The sequence below is a fragment of the Oryzias latipes genome, chromosome 8 (assembly GCF_053564925.1).
Source record: "Oryzias latipes strain Hd-rR chromosome 8, Olatipes_Hd-rR_3.1".
NCBI classification, from domain to species: domain Eukaryota; kingdom Metazoa; phylum Chordata; class Actinopteri; order Beloniformes; family Adrianichthyidae; genus Oryzias; species Oryzias latipes.
In genome coordinates, this window is record NC_136244.1 from 14,400,011 (window position 1) to 14,423,737 (window position 23,727).

At 39.9% G+C, this 23,727-nt stretch overlaps 2 protein-coding genes across 3 annotated transcripts; both read left to right on the forward strand.

The window, feature by feature from the left end:
- The first annotated feature begins 1,187 nt into the window (after nt 1–1,187).
- atad5a (ATPase family AAA domain containing 5a) lies at nt 1,188–12,078 on the forward strand. The gene is made up of 22 exons (XM_011478275.4): nt 1,188–1,495; nt 1,917–1,980; nt 2,355–3,931; nt 4,054–4,138; nt 4,213–4,371; nt 4,683–4,824; nt 4,903–5,163; nt 5,276–5,424; nt 5,548–5,698; nt 5,887–6,195; nt 6,364–6,457; nt 7,064–7,146; nt 7,231–7,358; nt 7,453–7,630; nt 7,715–7,882; nt 7,964–8,209; nt 8,285–8,349; nt 8,453–8,642; nt 8,718–8,848; nt 9,742–10,613; nt 10,694–10,852; nt 11,471–12,078. The coding sequence occupies exons 2-22, from the start codon at nt 1,930–1,932 to the stop codon at nt 11,547–11,549; spliced, it is 5,277 nt and encodes a 1,758-aa protein (XP_011476577.1). The 5' UTR covers nt 1,188–1,495; nt 1,917–1,929; the 3' UTR covers nt 11,550–12,078.
- A 1,211-nt stretch (nt 12,079–13,289) lies between these two features.
- adap2 (ArfGAP with dual PH domains 2) lies at nt 13,290–23,423 on the forward strand. 2 transcript variants are annotated; one of them, XM_011478272.4, is made up of 11 exons: nt 13,290–13,529; nt 16,274–16,398; nt 16,505–16,596; nt 16,854–16,942; nt 17,121–17,233; nt 20,605–20,754; nt 20,834–20,917; nt 21,067–21,129; nt 21,311–21,388; nt 21,487–21,715; nt 22,967–23,423. In XM_011478272.4, the coding sequence occupies exons 1-11, from the start codon at nt 13,442–13,444 to the stop codon at nt 22,990–22,992; spliced, it is 1,137 nt and encodes a 378-aa protein (XP_011476574.1). In that variant the 5' UTR covers nt 13,290–13,441; the 3' UTR covers nt 22,993–23,423. The 2 variants fall into 2 exon arrangements, with proteins under 2 accessions (XP_011476574.1, XP_078807681.1); XM_078951555.1 differs by lacking the exon at nt 21,311–21,388.
- The last annotated feature ends 304 nt before the right edge of the window (nt 23,424–23,727 follow it).

Consider the following 23,727-nt stretch of genomic DNA (forward strand, 5'->3'; position numbering starts at 1 on the left):
CAGATTGCTATGCATTAAAAATGTTCAAAGACAGACAGTTTTCATAAATATGTATGGCTTTTTTTAAGCTATTAGAAATAGCATGTAGATAAGATTCTAATTCTTTAATTATTACAGGGGGTAAAAGTTGTGATAAGGAAAACTTTGATTTGTGAATATGAAATTTACCAAATATAAGTAGATTAATTGCCAATTTTACATTTGATCTTGTGTTTTTTTCGTGTAGGCCAAATATGATATGTTCAAATTTCATCTGATATTGTGAATCTAATTTGTAATTTAAAAAACGTGCACACTCTTTCCAAAGTTTTTTATTACAGTTCCAAAATAGGTGACTGATTGTTTCTGGGTGTTCTTAACAAAAGGTAGAGTTGGGGTCAATATAGTCTTCTTATATCTGAGCATGTATTGATTAGTGGGATAGATTCTATGTAGGAGTTTGTAGGAGACGTCTCTCATGTTGTTATTTATTAATAATTTCTGATGCAGGGTCCAAACATTTTTCCAGGGCAAGTCAGGAATAAATTTTCTCCATTAAAAAACAGCAGAGGGAACAGAAAAAACATTTTGCTGAAACAGGACACGTATGATCTTGTTATTTTTTTCGGGCACAGTTGAAACAAGATTTTCCAATAGTGGTGTCACTTAGAGATATGAAGGAAATATTTGCATCAAGTACAGTATTTTTAAAGAGTTCACAGATTTCAGTGGTAACGGCGTCAAAAAAAATGGCATGCTCTCTTGGAGGAACAGCAAGGTTATATTTAAGGTTAAATTCATCATGACCCACCAGTAGGATATTATTGGTATCTTCTTATTGACTAATTATTTTAGTGAGCAAAGTTTTTTTCCATCGATTTTTTACAACGAATTTCTAGGACATTGAAATGTTGTGCCTCGAAATTAAAAATATTGAAACATTTGAGAGAGAAAATAACAGGGCATAACATTTTGCTGTTTGAAAATCAAGGGTTAAAAAAAAATTCAGAGGTTTAAAAAATTCCGAATCTGATGGAGCAGAAAAACCCATATGAACATTGCGACAGTGTTGTCTTTAGAGGGCGCTCTAAATGTTTCAGTATCAGTAAATTGCAAGTCCGCACGCCATCTTTGTTTGGGGTAAACTACGTCACAATATGACGAAATCGATCTCCGTCTTGTGATTGGTGGACGAGTGTCCTGTCAAAGGTCACATTTATTTGGCGCTTTTCACTCTCGGTCAGTCTGGCGCGTTTTTGAATGGACTGTTTATGTCAAGAGAATATATATACACATATTTTTTTCTAATTGGGGCGCTTACTATTTTATAGACCGTGAGTAGAACACGGTGGCCTTTTGCTTCTCATAAGGCGGTAAAATATTTGAAGCTTTCGCGGGAACTATGAAACTATTATTCGCCGAAATCTGCTAGCTTGTTGTTTTACAGTGAAACCGATGACAATGGTGGAGTGGTCTTGGAGCAGAACAATATAAAGAAGCTTAAACAACCTCACAGGTAAAACAAGTGGCGGATTCGACATCAATGAATGGGCTAGTATTGCTAGCATTTATTTACAATGTTTCAGTTTTGGGCATATTATGTTACTGATGATATATTTTCAAAAATATATTTTTTATGAACGTCCAAAAACCCCACCTTACAATTCTGTGAAACATGATAAACGGTTGCTAAAAAAATGAAACCTAACAATGGGCCAAAATTTTGCCTAAACAGATAAGTTTAAGCATTAGCTTCCTTTTTACTGTATGTCCAAGTCAAGTGACACTTTTAGGCTAAGGCTTGCCTGTTTCTACTAGGGAAAAACGTCCAAAAGATTTGATTTAAATTAAAAATAAAAAAACAGCAGTTTTTTTTTTTGTATCTTTGTATGTGTATATTTGCTCTAATTCAGTTTTTATGTTTTGCTTTGCTTCAGGTCCTGTCAGATTATGGCTGGTGTTGTGGCTATGGCCTCTGTCATTGAGGACTTTGACACCCAGGTAGAGAAACAACAGCAAGCTGGTTTTTCTTTCCATAAACTCTTAGTCATACGTCAGCGGGTGTCCTGTGAATCCATGTTATGTATTTTATGTATGTAGTTGATTCATGGAGGCACGTCTGTCTCACATGTTCTTAACATCTGTCAAATTGTTTATTTTGTTTTTGCTTTGAATTTTAAATAATTATTTTTATGAACTCTGTCATGCTTGGCCCTAAGTTATGCAGTTATATTTCATATAAATCTAAAACTATTGTTGAGACCTGTGCATTAAGGCTATGATAGGCAGTTGTGGTGTTTAGGCTGTTTTGTTGTGTTTGTTTCCACTGAAATCTATACCGTAAAAAAATAATCACTTTGTCTTTCCTTCAACAGCCTGGCAAGAAGTCTCGCAAAGATAGTGGTGGTCCTGCTGCCAAGCCAATCACAAACTATTTCTCTCCTGTGCCTAAGCCGGTGGAGAAACCCTTTTCTCCTCCTCACTCCAATAATATTATGAGCTATTTTTGTCGAAAAGCTTCCTCGTCTAAAGAACAGACATGCCCGCCCGAGCCGTCTTTAGAAAAGTGTCAGGAGTCTCAAGAGGAGGAAAAACAAAGAAAGTCAGAAGGAAAGAGAGCGCCGTCTCAGAAACGTGGTAAAAAGAGTGGGAGAGGTGCCAGGCAGCTCGTACCCGCTGAAAGTATCGGTGATGTGGACTGCATGATAGTTGAAGAAGCCCCTGAAAACACAGACTCTGCAGCAGATCTACAGTCTACTGTTGATTCGTCAGAAAGCGATCAACCTCAGAAAAAGGATATAAAGTCTGAATCAGCACTTCAAACTTCTGAATTGACTCCAAGAAATGAATCAAAATCTACTAAAGCTTCACAAAAACAAAGGAAGAAGAAGCAAAATCCTTCCGAGCCAGAGAAAGAAGCAGAGTGTGATGTTAGTTTGAAGGCCAGTGATGAAGAGGCCGCATGTATTAAAGACAGCACGGTCAAAATCTCATTCGAGGAGTTTCTGCGCAGTCAAAGCAAGAATGAAGACAACAAAAGCGATGATGAAGGCATTAAAACGATGTCAGAAGAGAAGACAAAGGCTGAGCAGTTGGATATCCCCACAGCTGAACAACACGTAGATTTGTTGGCGTCTCCTCTGCAGATCTCGCCTCGAACTGTCACCATACAAGCAGAAGTGCACGCAATCTCACCCGACAGGGAAGACGTCAAAAGAGTTGGAAAACTGGCTTCAATCTTCAACCAGAAACGAAGCTCTAATAGTCCCGTAGAGACCAGCACATCTCCCCACACTGATTCAGGACCCAAGCTTTCTTCTCCCACCGTGAAGCGGAAATCCAACGTGGTTCTTCAGGAGGAAGATCTCGAGCTCTCTGTGCTTGAAAGCGAATCCGCTCCAAAGTGCAGTGAAGCGGAGAGAAAACAGTTCATGGCAGCTTTCAAGCAGCCCGGCGTGGATGGGCCCAAAAGTAAACCTGTCAGGAGCCAAGGTAAACAGAAAGAAGCCGCAGAGAAAACGCCGAATGCTGCAGGCAAAACGGCTGATGGTGAGGATCTGATCATGCAGCCTACGGTCGAGGAAACCCAACGAGAGAAGAAAGAAGCCACAAAGAAACGGCCGAAAAAGGGAAGGATTGAAGCTACAGAGAAAAACGAGGCGGCCAATACTTTGCCTGCAGGTCCAGATGTGACAGACGCCGCAGCTGCTCCACCTGTGCCAGTCACGAGGAGATCCAAACGAGAGGCCGTCATTCGACAAACGTCTCAGAGCACGCCAACGACTCCTGTCAGAAAAACAAGGAGACAACAGGCGTCTAATGAGGCCGTGACTCCTTCCATATCACAGGAAAGCCCTCTAAAGCTGGTGCCTTCCAAGACACGCAAGTCCAAGTACTGTGTGTTTGTGGCAGAGATCATAAGCTCACCAGATACCAAGCAAAGTCCAATCAGGTGATGCATCCATTTAAACTGTCCTTAAGTAAAGGTGCTTTTGGGCATTTTTTTTTCTGTTCACACTTGCAGTATTTGCATCCCCCTAATTTTGTTTTTCTTTTCTCCTAAAAAAAAAAAAGAATTAAATTTAGTAGAGTTAATAAAAATAGATCTGCGGCAGAGGATGACGGGGAAGTGGACAAAGCCTCCTCTCAAAAATCTAGAGTAAGTTTGTGGAATCCCAGTTCAATTTGTTTAAATGTAGCTTAAAGGTAATACAGTTCTGGTTTGTTTTTTAGGCCACTCATGAGTCTCACAAAAGAAAACAAGCAAAGAAATTGGTGGAAAAAGCAAAACAAGTCATTGAGCAAAACAAGAAGTCTGCAGTGAAACAGGAACCTGTGAGGCGATCGGGGCGAAATAAAGCAGTTATTAAGCGGAGCTACTGTGAAGATGAGGTTAGACGAAGCAAAAAACGTTATTTTCACCAGATAAATACAGTGAAAGTTCTATTGTAAAGTTATTTTTCATAAAGAAGGTTCTTTCTGAGTTTGACATCACCTAGTTTGTAGAAATAATTTAGATGCATTTAAAACAATAATAACAAATTTGGTCAAATATTATTACTTCAGATTATTGCATTTACTCTCACAATCTATACGATTAAGAAGAATAAGTAAAATGGGATTATTTTCTACACAAACTGATTTGTCTGTAACTAATATCTTCTTAAATTTTTTTTTTTTTGGTTCATTTGTTTTGTTTTTAGGATTCTGTCATCTGCCTGGAGGACCAGAGCACTTCCTCCCAGAATGCACCTGAAAAGAAAAAGCCCCCAAAAGCTTTACGAAGCCTGAATGATGTTCTGGGAAAAGCTGCACCGGCTAAAATAGACTTCAGGGCTGCACCAGGTAGTCTATTCACCACCACGAATACCTGTATTGTTTTTGACCACCTCGTGAATCAAGAGTCTGTTTTCTTCACGACAGGCTCCAAATCTGCCTCTCCGGGTCAGGAGAAGTCTGCTCAGAGGCCATCGGCAGTGATTTCCATCTTTGACGACAGCAGTTGTGAAGGCTCTGAAAATTCCAAGGACGACGGTCAGTTTAGGGCCCGCAGGGAGTTCCTGAAAAGCGGCTTGCCCGAGTCCTTTAAAAAACAGATCGCCAGAACGTTGGCCTCCAAGGAAGCCTACTCTGTGTCCTGTTCGTCCTTCCAGCCAGTCAGTCACACGACACAACCACCAGACGGTAAGCTGCTGTGTTGCGCCTGCTGCCCTCCTCTTTTGTAAAGTAGTGGTTAAGGGACTCGGTGGACTTTTGGGTTTAAATAAGACAGCGGAATGTGCTTTTGCATTGACAGATTGTCCTCTTTGGAATCTACCGTGGCCCGAGTCTTCACTGCTGAGTCATCTGAAGGAGCCGTGGGGCCAAACTCTGAATCCACTCCCAGCCATCAGTGGCTCTCTTGGTGTGAAGACAAAGTCATCCTGCAGAAACGCTGCCCAAACAGTACGATGACACATTTAGTTATTATTTGAGTTTACTTTCCTAAAAAAACAAACCTCCTTAAACCTCTGTTTCATTTATTTTCTTTTTCACCCAAACTTTGATTTTCACTGTTAACTTTTCCAGAGATGGGATTGGAGACCTGGGTTCTCTGAAAGTGTCCGTCAGCTGCTGGTGGAGGAGTTCAGGACCTCCAACCCTAACTTTCCTGCAGAGATGTGTATAACTCGTTTAGTGAAGAGACGTGCCGACCACCAGCTGCTGTCCACACCTTCAGGTCAGGATCAGATTTTTTCTTTGTTTGGCCGCTCTTCCACTGTGCCAAGCGTCAGATTTGGTTTTCTCTTCGAAACAAAAGTACAGAGCCTAGATTTTAATCATTGTTTGAAAATTATTTAAATTCATTTTTAAAACAAAATATATTTTTTTATTTTATGTCACTAAACAGTTGTTTTTGTTCACTAGAACCCAAAGCTGGGATTAAAGATAATTCAAGCTCCACACAGCCTGTTGGAGGAAAGAGAAAGAGGAGGAGTGACGAAGGAGAAACGACAGCAAAGGTGGCAAAGAAGCAGAAATCCAGCCAGTCGGAAGAGAACCTTTCCACCGCTGCTCCAGAGTCACCAAGGAGAGAAACTAGACGGTCTCAGAGGTCCAGGCTACAGGATGGAGAAGGGGGGAAGAAGAAGGCCACGTCTGCTGCCACCTTGAATGAAGATGACTGTGTGGTTGTACCAGACCATGTGGTTGTGGTGGAAGACACTAGGAAAAAAGGTGCGGATCCACATACTAAGTTAGGACTTTGAATCAGAAATTAAAAACTCCCAGTTGAGATGAAAATAAGGTATTGAAAGGGAAATAAGGTTTGTTTATGCTGGTAAAAATGTTCATTCTAAAAATCAGAAACACAGACTTACTTTTGTTTTTCGTCATGCTCTTTAGATCTGGTGGAGGACTTGCTGTGGACAGACAAGTACCAGCCGCAGCTCTGCAGTGAAATCATAGACAACCCAGCCTCTGTGAAGAGGCTGTACAGGTGAGAGAAACACACAAGACCCACAACAATGACAAATTGTGTTATTAACATGTTCTACTGGCATTTTCCTCATGATGATGTAAACAGAAAATTAAGCTCAAAATTAAATTTCTGAGTATTTCTTTATTCAAATCGTTGTGCATCAGAAGAAGACAAAAAAAATGCTGTTTGAAAATTATCATATTTGTTACATAGAAAATACAAGCTCCCTGCTCCGCTCCATTCTGATGCCTTTACTGGTAGACGACTAGATCCATGAACGTCTTTGTTTTCCTCGTCTGAGCTGACATCTGGCTGAAATCCGTACAGCTGCAGCTCTAACATTGCTATCTATTCTTGTTGCACCAGCATTGTTAGGTGAGGGCTGTAAGCTATTGGGAGAGCTCTCATTAATGGGGATGGAAAAGGGGTTGGCGGGGTTGCTCCGCTGCAACAATCCCAAAAAAACAGTCAAATTTTAAACATTTGTGGTAAATTTCTAAAGACCTACAGCCGCTCTGCAGAAACAACATTTTTAAAATGGCTCAAAAACGATGAACTTTAATGAATTTCCATTCCAGTGGCATTTTACGTCTTTAGAAACGTGTTTTTTTTTCTTTTGTCTAGCTGGCTTAAAGAATGGAAACTTCGCACAGACCGAGAGGAGAAGAAAAATCAGAAAAGCAATAAACCAGAAGAAGGCAACGTTGGTGAGACTTTTTGATCCCTTTTATTCAAAATGTTGTTCCTTTTGGATGAATTTATCTCTCTGAACTTGTGTTTTTAATCCGCAGATTCAGACTGGGATGGTCCAGATGAGTACGGCGAGGACACGTTGTGTAACACAATGCTTATTATCGGACCCACTGGAGTGGGAAAGACTGCTGCAGTTTATGCTTGTGCCCAAGAGCTTGGCTTCAAGGTGTCAATGCGTCTCTCTTGAACGTTGGCTCTGAAAGCCAAGTCCCACAGTGTGTCTAACATTAGTGTGTGTGTTTTGAAACGCTCATCTTCAGGTGTTTGAGGTGAACGCTTCCTCTCAGCGCAGCGGCCGCCTCATTCTGTCTCAACTGAAGGAGGCGACTCAGTCGCACCAGGTGGACAGTCAGGGGCGCGGTGCACCGAAACACTCCTACTTTACCAGCTACGGAACGAGCAGCGCGTCCGGGACCCTCAGGCCCGGATCCTCTCCAAGTATGCACACCAACAACTGTCTCTGATGACTCACTGACCTGATCCCAAGACTCCACAATGATCATTTGCTTTGTCGACTTTCAGGAAAGGGCAACTCTCCTCGGAGGGTGGTCTCTTCTCCCAGGAAAAACCCCCAGTCACCAAGAGGAGCCAAAAAAGGAGGTCTGGCTCCAGTCTCTTTAGCAAACTTTTTTAAAGTGGGTAAATCCACCAACAAGGAGTCTTCCAACTCCACAAAAGATGAACAGAAGGGTAAAAACTCATTTAATGCATGATCTTTGCAAATAGCTTAGTTTGTTCCTCAAATTCTGCATTTTTTTTTTTTTTTTAAAGCTGCTCCCAAGAAAGTCCTAAAAGCAACTGAGAGTGCAAGTAAGAATAGAGATCTTGCAGCCAAATCATCATCATCAGATTCTACTTCTAGCAATAAGAGCAGTGAAGAACGGAGCAAGAAGACGGCCACGTCGCTTATCCTCTTTGAAGAAGTCGATGTTATTTTTGATGATGATTCCGGATTTCTAGCCGCCATCAAGACGTTCATGAGTACGACCAAGAGGCCAGTCATCCTCACCACCAGCGGTGAGTATGACTGAAGAGCGGCTGGCTAAAACTCTTTGCTGGTGATGTTTATGCACGTCCTTCTACGTTTTCCAGATCCTGCCTTCAGCAGCATCTTTGACGGCAGCTTTGAGGAGGTCCATTTCAAACCGCCTTCAGTTGTGAGTGAATCATGGTTCCTCTGCATCACCTTCTTCCATGTGGCGTGAGTTCCTCACTCAACCTGGAAACGTTTGACGTTCATTTTCCGTGTTGTTGTTGCAGATGAATGTTGGCGGCTTCCTGCAGCTGCTGTGTTTGGCCGAAGATGTGCGGACAGACCCGTCCGACGTCCGATCTCTGCTCAGACTCAACGGCTGTGACATCCGGCAGAGTCTGCTGCAGCTCCAGTTCTGGAGCAGCGGCGCAGACGGCCGGCCCTCAGCAGACACACAGAAACACACCCACAGCATCTGTAAGGAGTCGCACAGAATTTCAGATAAAGCCTTTTTTCCTCCCGGTAATTGACTTCTTTTCTCGTACTCTGAAGCCAAAGCGAAGCTGGAACCCGGCTGTGCCGCGGCTGTTCCGTCTCTGCCGTTGTGTGAGAAAGGCTGCACCCAGAGCAAACTGGGCCTCCTGAATATTGAACCTGACAAAGACATTTGGAAACTTCTCAGGGTAAGTCCTCCATTAAGCACCAGAATGCTGTGTGTTTTTGAGGCATTAGAAAATGGAACAGCACCTTTTCAAAATGCACATTTACTTTTAGAATGGCTTGAATTTATATTTAATCCTTGAGGAGGTCAAAGACTCACATCTTGTCAAAGTGACATAAATGTAGCATTTTTGTCATTATTAAATGAAACAGAGGAACATGACGTTTCTTCTAAAATGGGAAGGAAATTGGTCTTTTAATAAAAAGGGACTTACTAAAGTTAGGAACAGTCAAAGGAAACACAGCAAGAGGCATGAAGTTAAAACGAAGCCTAACCTCTGAAACCACAACGTTCCCAAGAGTTCCTTTGAGACCAGATATGGTCTGAAGTACCGGAATGGTTCTGTAGGCTTTATGTGATGCAGGTTTGTGGTTATTTTTAAAAGACTTAAACCAGAATAATGTCAACATAAGATGGGAAACAAAGCAAAGACCCCATTTTTAATGTGCTGAAAAAGCGGCAAACTCTGTTTTTTATTGTGGGGTTACATTCCATAAAAAAAGCATGCGATAGGTGAAATCTGTAAAGTAAGATTATATGTTTTAAGGCTGTAAAACCCCTCAATAAAAAGGTCGCAGAGTCACATATCACACACCCATGCACACCTGTATTCACACCTAGAGACAATTTAGAGAAACCTATGAAGCATGTTTTTGGAAGGTGGGAGGAAGCCGGAGTCCCCGGTTAAAACCCACGCATGCACAGGGAGAACATGCAAACTCCACACAGAAAGGTCCCCCAGTGATGTTCTGTTTCAGGTTAAATTAAATTAGAATTAAATTAAATTCCATTGTTGCAATCAGAGGTTTTGGACCTTATGTGATTTTTAGTTTCACTTTTGTCTTCTTTCAACAGAGTCCAATGACAGAACCGATAAACTGGGAATTACTCATGGAGAGCAAACGGCGAGGAGTTGATCTGCTCTATTCCAACCTGGAGACTCTGCTGCCTCTTCCTCAAACACAGATGTCTGTCTCTAAACCCGTCAGACCTGAGCTCTCTGATTCTCTTCCACACAACCGCCCGTTTGGACCTTCACCACAGCAGCCGTCGCCTGTCTGTGACGGCCCGCCGCCCAGCGCCAGCTCAGTAGACGAGTCAAATGAGTCGGATAGCAGCAGTCCAATCAAAGTGTCCAGTAGAATGAAGAGGAACAAAAAGAGAGTCTCTTTACACAACCAGGACAGGCTGGAGTCCGAGTCAGACTCAGAAGATGGATTTCTATCCCTCCGTGTGAAGCAAACTTCCTCTCCTACAGTAGAGGCAGAGAAAGAGGCGGTCGCTTTAGCTGTGGTGACACGGAAACCTTTAACTCCAGAGGAGCGAATAAAAAGTGTTCCAGTCTCACAGTGTCTTCAGTCAGTGGCTGACTTCATGGACGACATGTCCTACATGGATTCCTGGCTGTACTACTCAGACGGCGGAAACCTTTGCAGAAGAACGCCACCAGGTGGGGCAGTCATCAAGGATGGAATGACAGACGAGCCGAGGGTTGAGACGGAGACAGACACTGAGAGATGGATTACGGAAAGCCGTACTTTGGAGATCCAGGCAGCTGTAGAGGCTCTGAGCTTCCACAAGTGTCAGGAGTCGGCGGCTGACGCCTGGAACAAAGTTCAGCAGCTGGGGGGGGAGCTGGAGCGGGAGGCCACAGCTGAAGTCACCCTGCCGCTAGCTCCTCATCGGGAAGGTTGGACTTTCACTCAGGAAAGCATCTGTCAACCACAGTGAGTCTGAGAGACAGCAAAATGAGGATGCTCAAAATACGCTTCCTCAGAATACAGTTCCAATAATGTCTGTGTTCCAGGCTGGTCCAGCAGAGGAGTGAGCTGATGGAGAGTCTGATGTTTGGAGGGGTGTTTGGCACTCTTGGCAACAGACAAGCAGCTGCTCTGGATTATTTGCCGGTCATTCGCACCATCTGCAGATCTGAACAGCTGAAAGAACAAGGGAAAGTGAAGCGGAGGTGAGCATCACATCCAGATTTCTATATATATATATATAGATCTGGGATTAATTAAAGTCCCACTCCAATCATCATTTAATCTACTGTAAAAGTGTTCCCAGTGGTTTCATTTTGACAATGCCATTTTTAGCCATGAACCAAAAAATCTATCATTTTCTAGGACATAGTTTCTGCAGAGCAGCAACAGGTCATTTGAAATTCACCTCTAGAAAGGTGGGCGGGACCTTTGGTGCAGAGTAGACCCGCCCCCACTTCCCAGCATTCATCTGTTCACAGCCCCTCACATTACCGGTGCATCGAAAATGCAGAAAAGTATTGGAGCAGTGCATCTAGCTCTGGATCTAGTCGTCCTCAAGTGGATCCATCAGGATGGAGCTTGTGACCCGGTCACAGTATTTTCTACCTCAACTATACAATCTTTTTCAAATTGCATTTTTTGTCTGCTGATTCAAAATTTGAATAAAGCAATACTCAGAAATGCAATTTTAAGCCTAATTTTCCTTATATACATGAGAAAAATACTACAAGAACATGTTCAAAACACAATTTTCATCGTAGTGGGTCTTAAAAGCTTCAACTTAATTTATTTGTGTCCTTTTTTTGTTTCTGTTTTTACAGATTCCTGCACTATTTGGATGCAATCCACTTGGGTCTTGATAGAGGAACTCTACAAAACCTTGCTGAAGATTTTCCTTAATCCACTGTAATTGTTTTTCAAGGAGGTTCCTACGTATTTTGAAAGGACACAGGAACACGTTTACAGGGCGTTGAGTGACGGACGGTTGTTGAGTCACACAAACAAAGACTGTCACATCAGCAAAGGAAATGAATCCTATCGTGATAAACGCCTTGAGTTTAAGAGCACAGAAAAACCTCCTAACTGATCTTTTGGTGCTTTAAATGCTTTATATTTCACAATGTCCAATTTTTATCAGTGTCCCAAATGTTTTATTGTGAATTTCACAATGGGGATTTTGTGAAACTTTTATCAAGTAGAAGGTTGTTTCCATGAGCAAATGTCACATATTTATCATTTGTTGGAGATGACGTGTAAAATATATATATATTTTTGTCTAAAAGTTTTTTTTTTCTCCAAACACAGGCAGCTCTTTATGCATTTGTTGCCCTCCAGTAGCATCTTCACAAATGCGTTATATTCATTTTTAGTCATCAAATTTGTACAAATTTAAATTTGGTTTTTTGAACCAATAAAGGATTTAAAATTGTGATGTTTTCCTTGTAAATGATCTTTTTTTTGTTCCCAGTATGACCAATGTTTGGTGGCTGAAATGCTAATGAATGTGCTCATCTTTACTAAATTTGATTATGGCAAGCAAAAGATATCATAAATCAGCTGCAGACACAGCGGGCATTTGACGTGCGTTCTTGAAGTGACTTTAATAAAAACCCATGGCATTCAAATTGGATATCAGGGAGAGGCTTCTTTTTCTATTTATTTGCACGTGTCCACCACCTACAGTTGGAAAAGTCTTTGAGCGAAGTGTTTGGCCGTGCAAATCTTGCAATCTGGGCATGAAACGGCTTAGTTCATTGCTAGCGTCCTTGCAATGGCAGAAATGAATTAATATTACGTGGGGACACAGGCCTTGGTCGACCCTGTGTTTGGGTTCACCAGATTAACTAGCTTTGAGATTGGTGACTTTCTCCACGACACTACATAATCTGAGTCTTTAGTCAAAGTTTGACTGATTTGAGCTGGCAATGCCGTTGAATGGCTCCATGTTTTGTATGTAGATCCTGAAAATGGTCGTAAACACTTGCGTAGCTGTACATGAATGCGAGAGTTTTGAATGCGAAAGACTGAAAACCTGTTTACAAACAACAGATGAATAGAGGTGTGACGTCACTCATAGAAAAGGCCTCACCTCCAGAACTCGCGAACTGAGGCGGAATCCCTCACCGTTACGTCCTGATGTGGGCGCCACCATGTGATTGGTCCGTGGCGCTCTGAGTCATCGTATCTATGGCGACAGTAGTTGCTATAGATACGCATCAGGAAGTGATGGTACTTCCTATTTAGGAACGGGGGGTTGACGGTCCATTGTTTTTACAGTCAATGATTGAAATGCATGTTTGCTCACAGTAATTCACAATCACACAGCCTTTTCATTAGAATTGGCCGCTTGACTCTTACGCGTTCCACATGTGTGTCTGCGACAAGTACAAAGTGAAAGTCATTGAGGGTGGCAAATGAGAGGAATAAATAACCTGGATTAATTGATTAATGATTTGATTAATGATAGCTTTTGCTTGCCATATTCAATAACTTTTCACTGGTCATTTATGAAATCTTCTTTCGCTTGCCAAATGCAATGACAGTGCACTTGCTGCAGACGCGCATTGATGTCTTACCACTTACTATAAAAACATTGTTTTTACTGACCGTCTGTCTAACTGATGAAGCAGTAACTTCAACACAGAAGCGGTTTCCGGAGTGACGCGCACCACACGAGGGCGGCGCGCCTCCGCGGTGCTTCCAAAACTTCCATCTGCCGGGGGTTTCGCTTTTAGGAGACTCTTTACCGGCTGGGCTGCGGTTCGTTATGCGCTTTTTCTGTAGATGGCGAGATGGTAAACCATGAACGGAACAAGAAGATCCTGCTGGATCTGCTGAAGCAGCCGGAGAACAGCCGCTGCGCAGACTGCGGCGCGCCCGGTAGGTGGTCTTCTGCCTGCTGATAGTGAATAGAATCTGTTCTGTATGTAATGTATGTTGATCATGTTATGGATATAACTCTACGAAGAAAAGAAATAACCAGCCAAAACAACTTACTTTAAATTATTATTACACTTTTTGTGTATTTCTGAGTCAAAATTACCTACAAAAATATATCAGATAAAGAACTTAGTTGTTTTTTCTTTTAAAAGCTCTTACTGTAAACACGAGGCTCTCTACTTCCTCTCTTTGTAATGCCTAATTCATTTGACCTTTTTTCTTCTCAATTCTGCAAGTCTTCACTTTGCAATCAGATTTATTTACGTTAATAAAAGTTATTTTAAGTAAACAATGTGTTTTACTGTTTGTCTACTTAAACGTGTTTAGTCCTGATTGGCCAGAAGTTTAAAAGACAAATGTTGCTTTAATTTTATAAAACTGAAATTGAATCAGGATCAAACACAACTTCACTCTTTACCAAAAAATCTGACCTTTATGCCATTTCCAATTGTTGAAGCACCATGTAAGCCACACAATCCCAAATCCTAACATTAGCTGTAATTTGATTTTAAAGAATGTGGTTGAAACTGATTCTTGAATTTGAATACTTCCCACGTCATTTGTCTGATTTATATTGTTGTTTGTTATATTAGATGATACAAAAAATTCCAAAATTAAATATAAACCCATTAAAGCTCAATGGCAGGTATATGAAAGCCTCTCTTTTTGTGAAATACAAATGTTTTGCACGATTTAAAAAGTTTGAGTCTTAGGTTTTGTTTGCACACAAAGTTTTAAATGAAGTTGATAACAGACTGACTCATGTAACACAGTTTTTTTTTTTAGCTATCACACTTCTGAAAAAAACATCAAAACACATCAGATGTGATCACAGTAGTTATCTGATTGTGCAGAGGTAGAGCAGTAGTTTTTGGGTTCGGTGCCCGTCCACGTGTCAAAGTATTCCTTCGGCAAGACACTGAACCATAAATTTATTTAATTTTTTATTTATTTAACCATTATTTATCCAGGCAAGACAAATTAAGAAAAGAAATTCCTATTTTCAATTGTGGCCTGCAAAAGGCACAACCTTTTAAGGAACAAAAATGAAAAATAACGACTTACACATAGAACCAAAAATCAGGGTGAAACAGCATTAACACAGGCAATCCTTATAATAATAAAATTATTGAAATCATTAGAATTATAAAACCAAGTTTGAGCAACTTTTTTCTTTAAAGTCTTTAAAGTTTTTTTGAGTTTTGACATGTACAGAACAAATGTATTAAAAAAAACCCAAAAACATTTCATTTCTCCTTTTAAATCGCTGTCAAATCAGACTGTCGCAAAGGCGCTCAGTTTAAATTAATGAGCTGTTGTGATGTCACAACATGTGCATTGACACAAGCTCCCTGATCTGCCCCGTTCAGCATGCACAAGCTGAGGGGAGAGAGGAGAGAAGATGGTACATTACTGCGTTTTGTACACGTATTTTAAATGTGTCCAAGACTGGATTTTTTTGTTGGCTGCACATATTTAAAATGAAACTTAAAGTAAAAGTTTCATTAGCTGTCATGCACCTAAGTGCGTGAAATGTGTTCTCTGCATTTGTGTTCCTTCTCTGACTGAGTTTAAAGGCTTGCATTAACCAGAGAGGGTAAATATGAAGACTATCATAAAGTTCAGGAGTTCCGAGCATACTGGCTCCCCATCCCACTTAATGATGGACGCATGTTTCATGGGCTTATCAAAGTTCTTTTTAGTGTGTAATTTTATTAAACAGCAGGGTCTGGTATACACATTGGCTTTGTCTTTCCATACGTTCCTCAAACACTGTCGATTTGGAACCAAAAATATGTGACTATTCCTGGTTTCTTCATCGCTAAAGATAAACTTCTGAGAATAGAGACTGTCAGTCAGTGTCGTTTCTTCACCCATACAAGACACAGTTTGGAGAAGGGGCGGGGGTCGAGGGCGGGGCTACTCAGCTCAGCACTCTGGCCATGCCCTTTTTGGCAACAGACGCTTCAGATAAACACGAAATATGGCTTTTTAAGACATTTAGGTTGCGAGATGTTGATTAAAAACTTCACAATCGTGATTAAACACCACTGGGAACGTTTTTACTTAAAACAAATTGTCTTAAGGGGAGTTTAAAATTATCACTAAAATGAAATAAAAGTGTCCAATTTAAGGGTTTCTTGTAAATTATTCCAGTCTCTGGGTGCTGCAGGCTGAAAAGATAAAGAACCCAAAGAGGAATATGATTTAGGAACTGTCAATAGAACCAGTTTTGCAGAGCGGGTGTTGAACACAGGGGATGAAATGTGCAAAAGCTGGCTGAAATTAGGAGGAGAAAGGTCAAGGAGAGGTTTGTAAATTAACAGCAATCAGTTGATTTTACGTCGCGTGAATGAGGAAGTCCAGTTTAGAGAAGAAGGAACAGTGGTGGGTTTTGAATGGGGCATTTCTTGTAAGTCGTATGGCAGAATGGTAAAGAGGGTCCAAATTATTTCAGCAAGTGTTTCTAAGCTGATCTGTGAATGACATCACCATAATCAAACAAGGGCAGGATGGTCATTTGGACCAATGTTTTGGTGGTTATAGTGTGGCTCCATTTGTGTGTGTATGTGTGTGTCAATGGTCGACCTTCTAAGAAAGTTGTAAAGCACTATAGAAGTATATTTACCATAAACAGTGTGAACAGGATCTCCACCTCAGTTCTTCTCTTATGCCCCCCTTAGATCCAGACTGGGCATCTTACAGACTGGGAGTGTTTCTGTGCCTGAAGTGCTCTGGGATCCATCGCAGCTTTTCCTGTCAGATCAAATCCATAGAGCTGGATTTCTGGGATGATAAACAAGTGGAGGTATGGGATGCCTTTACCACCCCTCTGCTATTTTTTATATCTTTAAATAGTATTGCACTTGTGTGTTTCTGAAATCTCAATCTGTGTCTTTTGGGGTCCCGAGAAGATAATGAAATCTAACGGCAATGCCAGTGCCAAAGCCATATATGAGAAAGCTGTTCCACCATACTACTATCAACCCTGTCAGAGTGACTGCAAGTAAGTATTTGATACAGAAGCTTTTTGGGTGATTGTATAATGTCTCGCTGATGTTATATTTAGCTCTGACACATGCAGTGGAGCATCCTGCTGACAGGGCGTTTCAGCGAGTGAGAAGTGCAACTACAGACTGTAGAAGTGAAATATGGCAGATTGTCTGCTGTTGGATGGAAGCTTTATGAATCATGCTCTCATGGCACATGTGCACGCTCATAGTGTAAAAAAAGAATCTTTTTGTAAACTTGGAATGTCTGCAGCGTCCTGGTGGAGCAGTGGATTCGAGCGAAATATGAGAGAATGGAATTCACAGGAGAAACCAAGTACCCACCTCCGCCGTACACCACAGGTAACAATCCCCCTCCACAGAAACATTCGTCTTTTAGAAAAAAATCTGTCTAAAACACATTTCCTGAAAAGCAAGAAGAACAGGTTTTTTTCAGGCAATAGAATTTACAGGAACTAAATAAAGTCATTGCAGTTTCTTTTTTTTAAACATATTTGTGGTAACATGTTTATTTAATCAGGTTTCTACGAAGGAATATTGTGGAAGAAAGGGAAAGAGAACACGCAGTTTCTGAAGAGGAAGTTTGTTCTATCTGAGAGGGGGTTCACCCTGACGTACTACAACAGGGAAGATGTAAGTTTCTGGTGGCTTTGCTGTGGCTGATCAATACAGTAAAACACAACCGTCCGTTGAGGAGCCCACGTTGAGTTCAGTTCAGAGTTTAAATGTATTTGTTTTGTGAGTCTAAGGGTTTACACTGGGGCAAAAAATTATTTAGTCAGCCAACAATTATGCAAATCCTCCCACTTAAGATGAGAGAGGCCTGTAATTTTCATCATATCGCTCTCTCTCAATTATCAGAGACAAAAAAAAAAAAAAAAAAAAACAGAAAATCATATTGTCTGATTTTTGAAGAATTATGGTGGAAATAAGTATTTGGTCAATGACCAAAGTTCAATTCAGTACTTTGTTATATACCCTTTTTTGGCAATGACAGCAGTCAAACGTTTTCTTTAAGTCTTTACAAGGTTTTCCCAAACGGTTGCTGTTATTTTGGCCCATTCCTCCATGCAGATCTCCTCTAGAGCAGTGATGTTTATTTCCCTCCACCTACATATATGCTGGTAGCCATATAAATCTGATACTGATCTGCAATTTCTCCAATCTGAACAGACTCTCATAAATGTCATACATTAGATCTGACCTGCTTTCGGAAGAAAAAGATTTCACAGACATCAATGCTAACCATGAGTCTGAGCAAATTACTTCATCACCAATTCCATTCTGTTCCAACCAGAGTAAACTAAATTACATTGCCAACATGTCAACTGCAAAAAATGAAGGGTTCAAAATCTTCTTGACTTGGGTCTTTCCATTACTCTCACCACTCTAGATCCAAACAACACTTTTGTTTTTCCCACTACCACTCTCCCAACAGGGAGCACTAGCTCTTCAAACCATGTGATCTTCATCTACACAACCCTGAATATTCACTCAATAATTAAGCAGAAGTTGTTTAGATCTGAGATTTAATGGGAGTTCCCCCATTTCAACTTGTAACGACAGCAAGAGTTGACCTCATTGCCCCAGCACATACAATTTAAGGGTTGATTTTGGATGACCGCCACCTTATGTAACAGCTTTTGCAAGCTGAATTGTAAACTATAATTCCATAATCAATAACTGAGCTAATCATTGTGATATATATTTGTTTCAAAGCCTGTGCACTAGCTCCCCACCCAGTGCCTTTCAAGGATCTCAGTATATTTATGACTTTCTTACATCTCCCTACTTTACTATCAATGTTCTATCTCCATTTCAACTTTGTATCAAATGTAACTCCAATATACCTATGGCTATGCACTTGCTCCATTACTTCTCCATCAAATTTTACGTTTACAACAGTTTTCCCTTTCCCAGTAAAAACCATGCATTTTGTTTTACCCACTGAAACTTTGAAGCCCCAATCATAGGAACAGTTTTCCACCTCCGTAATGGCTTCTTGCACCTTTCTCTCCACATCACAAACATTCTGTATCCACCACAAGGCTCCATCATCTGCATATAATGCCTTCCCAAATTCACATCCAATGGAATTATAGATATCATTAATCACAATTGAAAACACCACAGGGGTAATCACACTTCTCTGCGAGGTTCTATTATCCACTAAGTATCTATTAGAAACAGGTTCCCATCTCTCGAGACTCTAGCAAGTTTGATATCCCCTACTTGATTCTTAAGAATAGTTGTGAGTTTCATCAGGCTCAAAGAACCCGCCCTAGTATTTTTTAAAGAAAACCTCAGAATGACTTTATAGCCATCCCCTCCCTCTTCATCCCCTCCGTCTTCGTCACTGTCATTCGACATTGCCCTTCTTTTTCTTCTAGCATCAGCTCCGTCAAAACTATGACCCTCTTTTCCCTCCCTGTTTCAATCCCGAAGCCCATCTCCATGCTATCCTCACTCGCACACCCCCATCGTCTCCCCACTCCTTCCCAGTCACAACACAGCTGTGCCTACCCGCCGCTGCTTTTGCGTCCAACCTCGATTTGCTGATTTCTTTAAATCTTGTCTCCGGTTGTTAGTGTACCTTCCAGAGTCATCACGGGAACCAAAGGATCCCATTCCTAAGTAGCCGACCGTCTGAGGTTGTGAACAGGTGTCTTTTATATCGATAACGAGTTCAAACAGGTGCCATTAATACAGGAAACGAGTGGATGATCCTCTTAAAGAAGAAGTTACAGGTCTGTTAGAGCCAGAAATCTTGCTTTTTTTGTCTGCGACCAAATCCTTATTTTCCACCATAATTTACAAATAGATTCTGTAGAAATCAGACTAAGTGATTTTTTGGATTGTTTTCCTCATTTTGTCTCTCATAGATGAGGTATACCTATGATGAAAATCACAGGTCTCTCTCAGCTTTTTCGTAGCAGGAACTTGTACAATTGGTGGCTGATTAAATAATTTTTTGCCCCACTGTACATTCTTCCATCAAGAGATGTGTTATATCTAATTAATTATATTGTTATAATTATCATTAATTACATTTAGTTAATTACAAATTGTAACTTAACATTTAACATAGATATAGTTTAGCATCTTTTAGATTTTGCAGAGAATGTTTACAAAAAAACATACTTTTTTTTAGATGTTTACATGTCAGATGAGTGACCAGGTATATGAACAAAGGTTAAAATAGACTCATACTTTTCTCCCCTTTCATTTTCTGAAGGGGTGTTTTACAATCATGTAAAACACCTTTCAGGATAAAATGCACAACTTTACAGTTTTGAGCTAAATTTGATAAACTGATACATTTCAATTTTTTTATTCACTTAAAAAGGCAATGTTGAATCCACTAAATGGTTTTCCTTTCAGGCAATTATTACTTTTCCGGCTAAAATAAAATAGCTTTTCTGTTGGTTTTTCAGCCCCCAAAAAACAGTTTCTTTTTTTTTACGTTTTTAATGAAAAACTCTACCATTATTTTATTTATTAAATAATAATAATTTATTTAGTTTAAATATCTCATAAGAACAGTTGCAAAATTATTAAAAAATAAACAAACAAACATAGAACCTGTGCTGAATTACTTTACATTGTGCATGGAATCAAAACACATCCATGTGATTTCCATTCAGTCGATTCAAAGAAAAACACGACCAGCAAACAGTGTGTAAATTGAATAATTCAAAATACGGAATAATATTATTATACTGCATTTTGTTCAATTGTTTAAATTGAATTTTTCAAAATACGGAATAATGTTATTTTAGTCAAAATACTGTTATAGGTTTTGTACCCTGGTCTTTAAAAAGCCAGTTCAACAACTACTTTAGCAAAAATTTGAATAAAGTTTTGAGCCAAGCAGCCAAAGAGTCTTGAGGAATCTTAAACAAATTGTAAAATATTGATAGAAAACAGCACACCCAACACATTTGACAGAAATTGTGTGTTTGCTAAGCACTTCATGTTGAAACATTTGCTCGTTTGTTGTGTAGGAGTCCAAAGGCCCCAAAGCTGTAATCTTTATCAAAGACCTGAACGCCACATTCCAGACGGAAAAGATCGGACACCCTCACGGGCTTCAGATCACCTACCAGACTGAACACAACACCAGAAACCTTTTTGTTTATCACGAAAATCCAGAAGTGAGATGATGTTCCCAGTAGGAAAAGTGACACACATTTTCCACAAGTTCTAGGAATAAAATTGTCCTTTTGTTTGCAGGATATAGTCACATGGTACAATGTGATACGTGCTGCTCGCTATTCATACCTGAAGACAGCATACCCAACTGGAAGTGACAAAGAAGTAAGGCTCTTTTTTAAGAATTCACCTAAAACCTTTACCCAACGACTACCTTTGACTTTGCTCGTTTTATGGAGACTTTTGTGTTTTGGGGTGTTTTTTGTGCTTTGGGTAAAAAACGAAAAGCTGTTCCAATGCTGTGTCTTTTTCAGTTGGTACCAAAGATAACAAGAAACTACCTTAAAGAGGGATACATGGAAAAGACAGGGCCAAATGTAAGTTTGAAAAAGGCCATGTGGTCTCCTGCAAAAGGATTGTTGAAATGTTGCTCCTTTTGTCTGCATCATTCAATTTTGTTAAGCTTTTTTGTCTGTGAGACCGCCAACGGTGCGCTGTGATGTTTTGGACGGCTGCCAGCCTCAACGGTGTTTGAGTTAACGTTTTACTTCCTTGCAGCAAAAAGAACAATTCAAAAAGAGATGGTTTGTTTTGGACTCTCAAACAAGGAAGCTGTATTACTTCAAAGATCAACTGGTAACAAAAAATAACGGAAACGTGTGTGTCTTATTCTTTCAAGGTTTTGGAGGTACATTTACAATCTGTTGCATGTGCTTTTTATGATTGGAATGCAGGACGCAGAGGAGTTGGGGGTCATTTTCATCGGCACAGAAAGCAACAGTTACTCAGTGGCTGCGTTTGCTCCAAAAAGCACTCGAGGAAACAAATGGAAGCATGGCATTATGGTGGACACGCCTGCGCGGCAGTTTGTGTTAATGTGCGAGCAGGAGAAGGAGCAGAGGGAATGGATAGATGCCCTGAGGAAGATCCAATCCAGGCCCATGTCCCCGCAGGATTACACTGGTAAACCCTTGGAATTATGGTCATTAATTGACACCTGAATGGATCTGATCACAAATAGTGCTGGTTATGCAGTGATCCATAATTTACACTTAAGAGACAACATGAGATCTAATAACATCCACAACAGACTGTCTTGAAGTATTCAATGTTTTCTGTGATACACTAATTAAGAGTGTCAGTACATATAACAATTTAGATTAAAAAACGTACCGGTATTTGTTATTGAAAGTGCAGACTATCCAAAACTTTTAAGAAACTCTAGAAATCTTGTGTGTCTAAAATAAAATAAAATAAATTGTGTGTCTAAAATGAAGTGTCTAAAATAAACACCCTATTTCACTTTTACCCCAAACCCTTCAGGTCTTCTTGGAAAAATTGGCTAAAATTGCATATTTCTATGCTAAAATGACATACTCATTAAATATGTGGACCTAATTTCTATGGAGAAACTGTGCGGGGAACTCAAGGTTAATATCCATACTTAGAAAGACGAGTTTATGTCTTTTGGTTTGACTGTAAAAATTTGTCCTAGAAAAATCGGTGCATATTTTTATCAAAGACCCACTCTGGTGAAAACTGTGTTTTTGGTTGTTTTTCAGATGTTATTTTAGCATTTTTCTGATGATGGAGGACATTTATTAACACAATTCATCTTAAAAATGCATTTCTGAGTATTTCTTTATTCAAATTGTTGTGAATCGGGAGCCGTTAAAAAATTCCTAGTTTGAAAAAGAGCTTTTTTGTGATTTCGAAAATAGGCTGGGCGGGCCACAAGCTCCATGCTCTGAGCTCTGAGCAACGGGGAGGGGAATGGGGGCGGGGTAGCTCCGCACCAATAGTCCTGCCCATAAATCAAATGTCTGCTGAACTACTGCTGCTCTGCAGAAACTATGACCTAGAAAACAACAAACCGGTACTACTGGATTTTGTCTAAGATGGCATAAACATAAATAAAGGACCTCTGGGAACTCTTTGAGAATAGATCAAAGGATGATTAGTGGGAGTCTTCAAGATAAAACCCAGTTCACACATGGACCTACAAAATAGGTCGGTCTCTTTTTTGAGTTAAAAAAAATGGCTCTAAAGAATTGATCTGAACTTTTTTTTTTAATTTTTTTGTATTTTATTTCAAATGTATTTCTGGTTATAGTAATTTTCAGTGACATTTTCCTATATCTGAGATGCCACGCTCTGTCCGCGCCATGAACATCTGTTTGATTCTGCTCCAATAATCTCATTTTTTTCTTCCAGCTGAAGCCAAAATAAGGTATAAATGACCTTCACACAGATGGAAAACAGTAGAAAAACTGCAGCAAGACCAGAAAAGGCTAAACCTTTGCAAGATGAGAGGTGAACTCCACACTGCTGAGCTCTCGCCAAAGAACATAATAAACTAAAACCTCTGTTACAAGAAACTTCGAAAACTGCATAGAACTATTGAAATTTGCAAACTTGTACCCTGATATAAAAAGGATGTTTGATAAAGTTCATTCCTTTAACAATGTTTTTGTACAGTAATATAATAGGAGTCATAATTTGGAATGTTATAGGCCATCATTTTTTTAAATTATTTTTATAACTAAGGTTAAACTGTTTTTTCATAACAGGAGCAATCAAAAAGATCAACTTGGTATGTTGTCAATGTTTTTTTTACCTGTCAAAATCATTGTTTGTTGGAAAGTAATAAAGCAACTTAGGGAATTCCTCACATAGTTTTGGTTTGTTTATTCTTTTGGTTCAAATCTATACTGGGATTCTGTCAATTATGTCAGACTCAGAATTTTCTTTATTATCATTTACGCACAATAAAATCAAGGTCTTTAAAAGGATATGTAAAAATCGGGCTGAAACGCAGAGTAAATATAAAATACAAAAAGCAAAACTAATTATTGTCTGAAATGTGTACATTCAGTTTCACTGAAGGATAATAGAAGACTATTGAACATAGAGTGATGTAATATAGGACACGAAAACCCTATATTGCACTCATATAACCACATAAACATATTGTA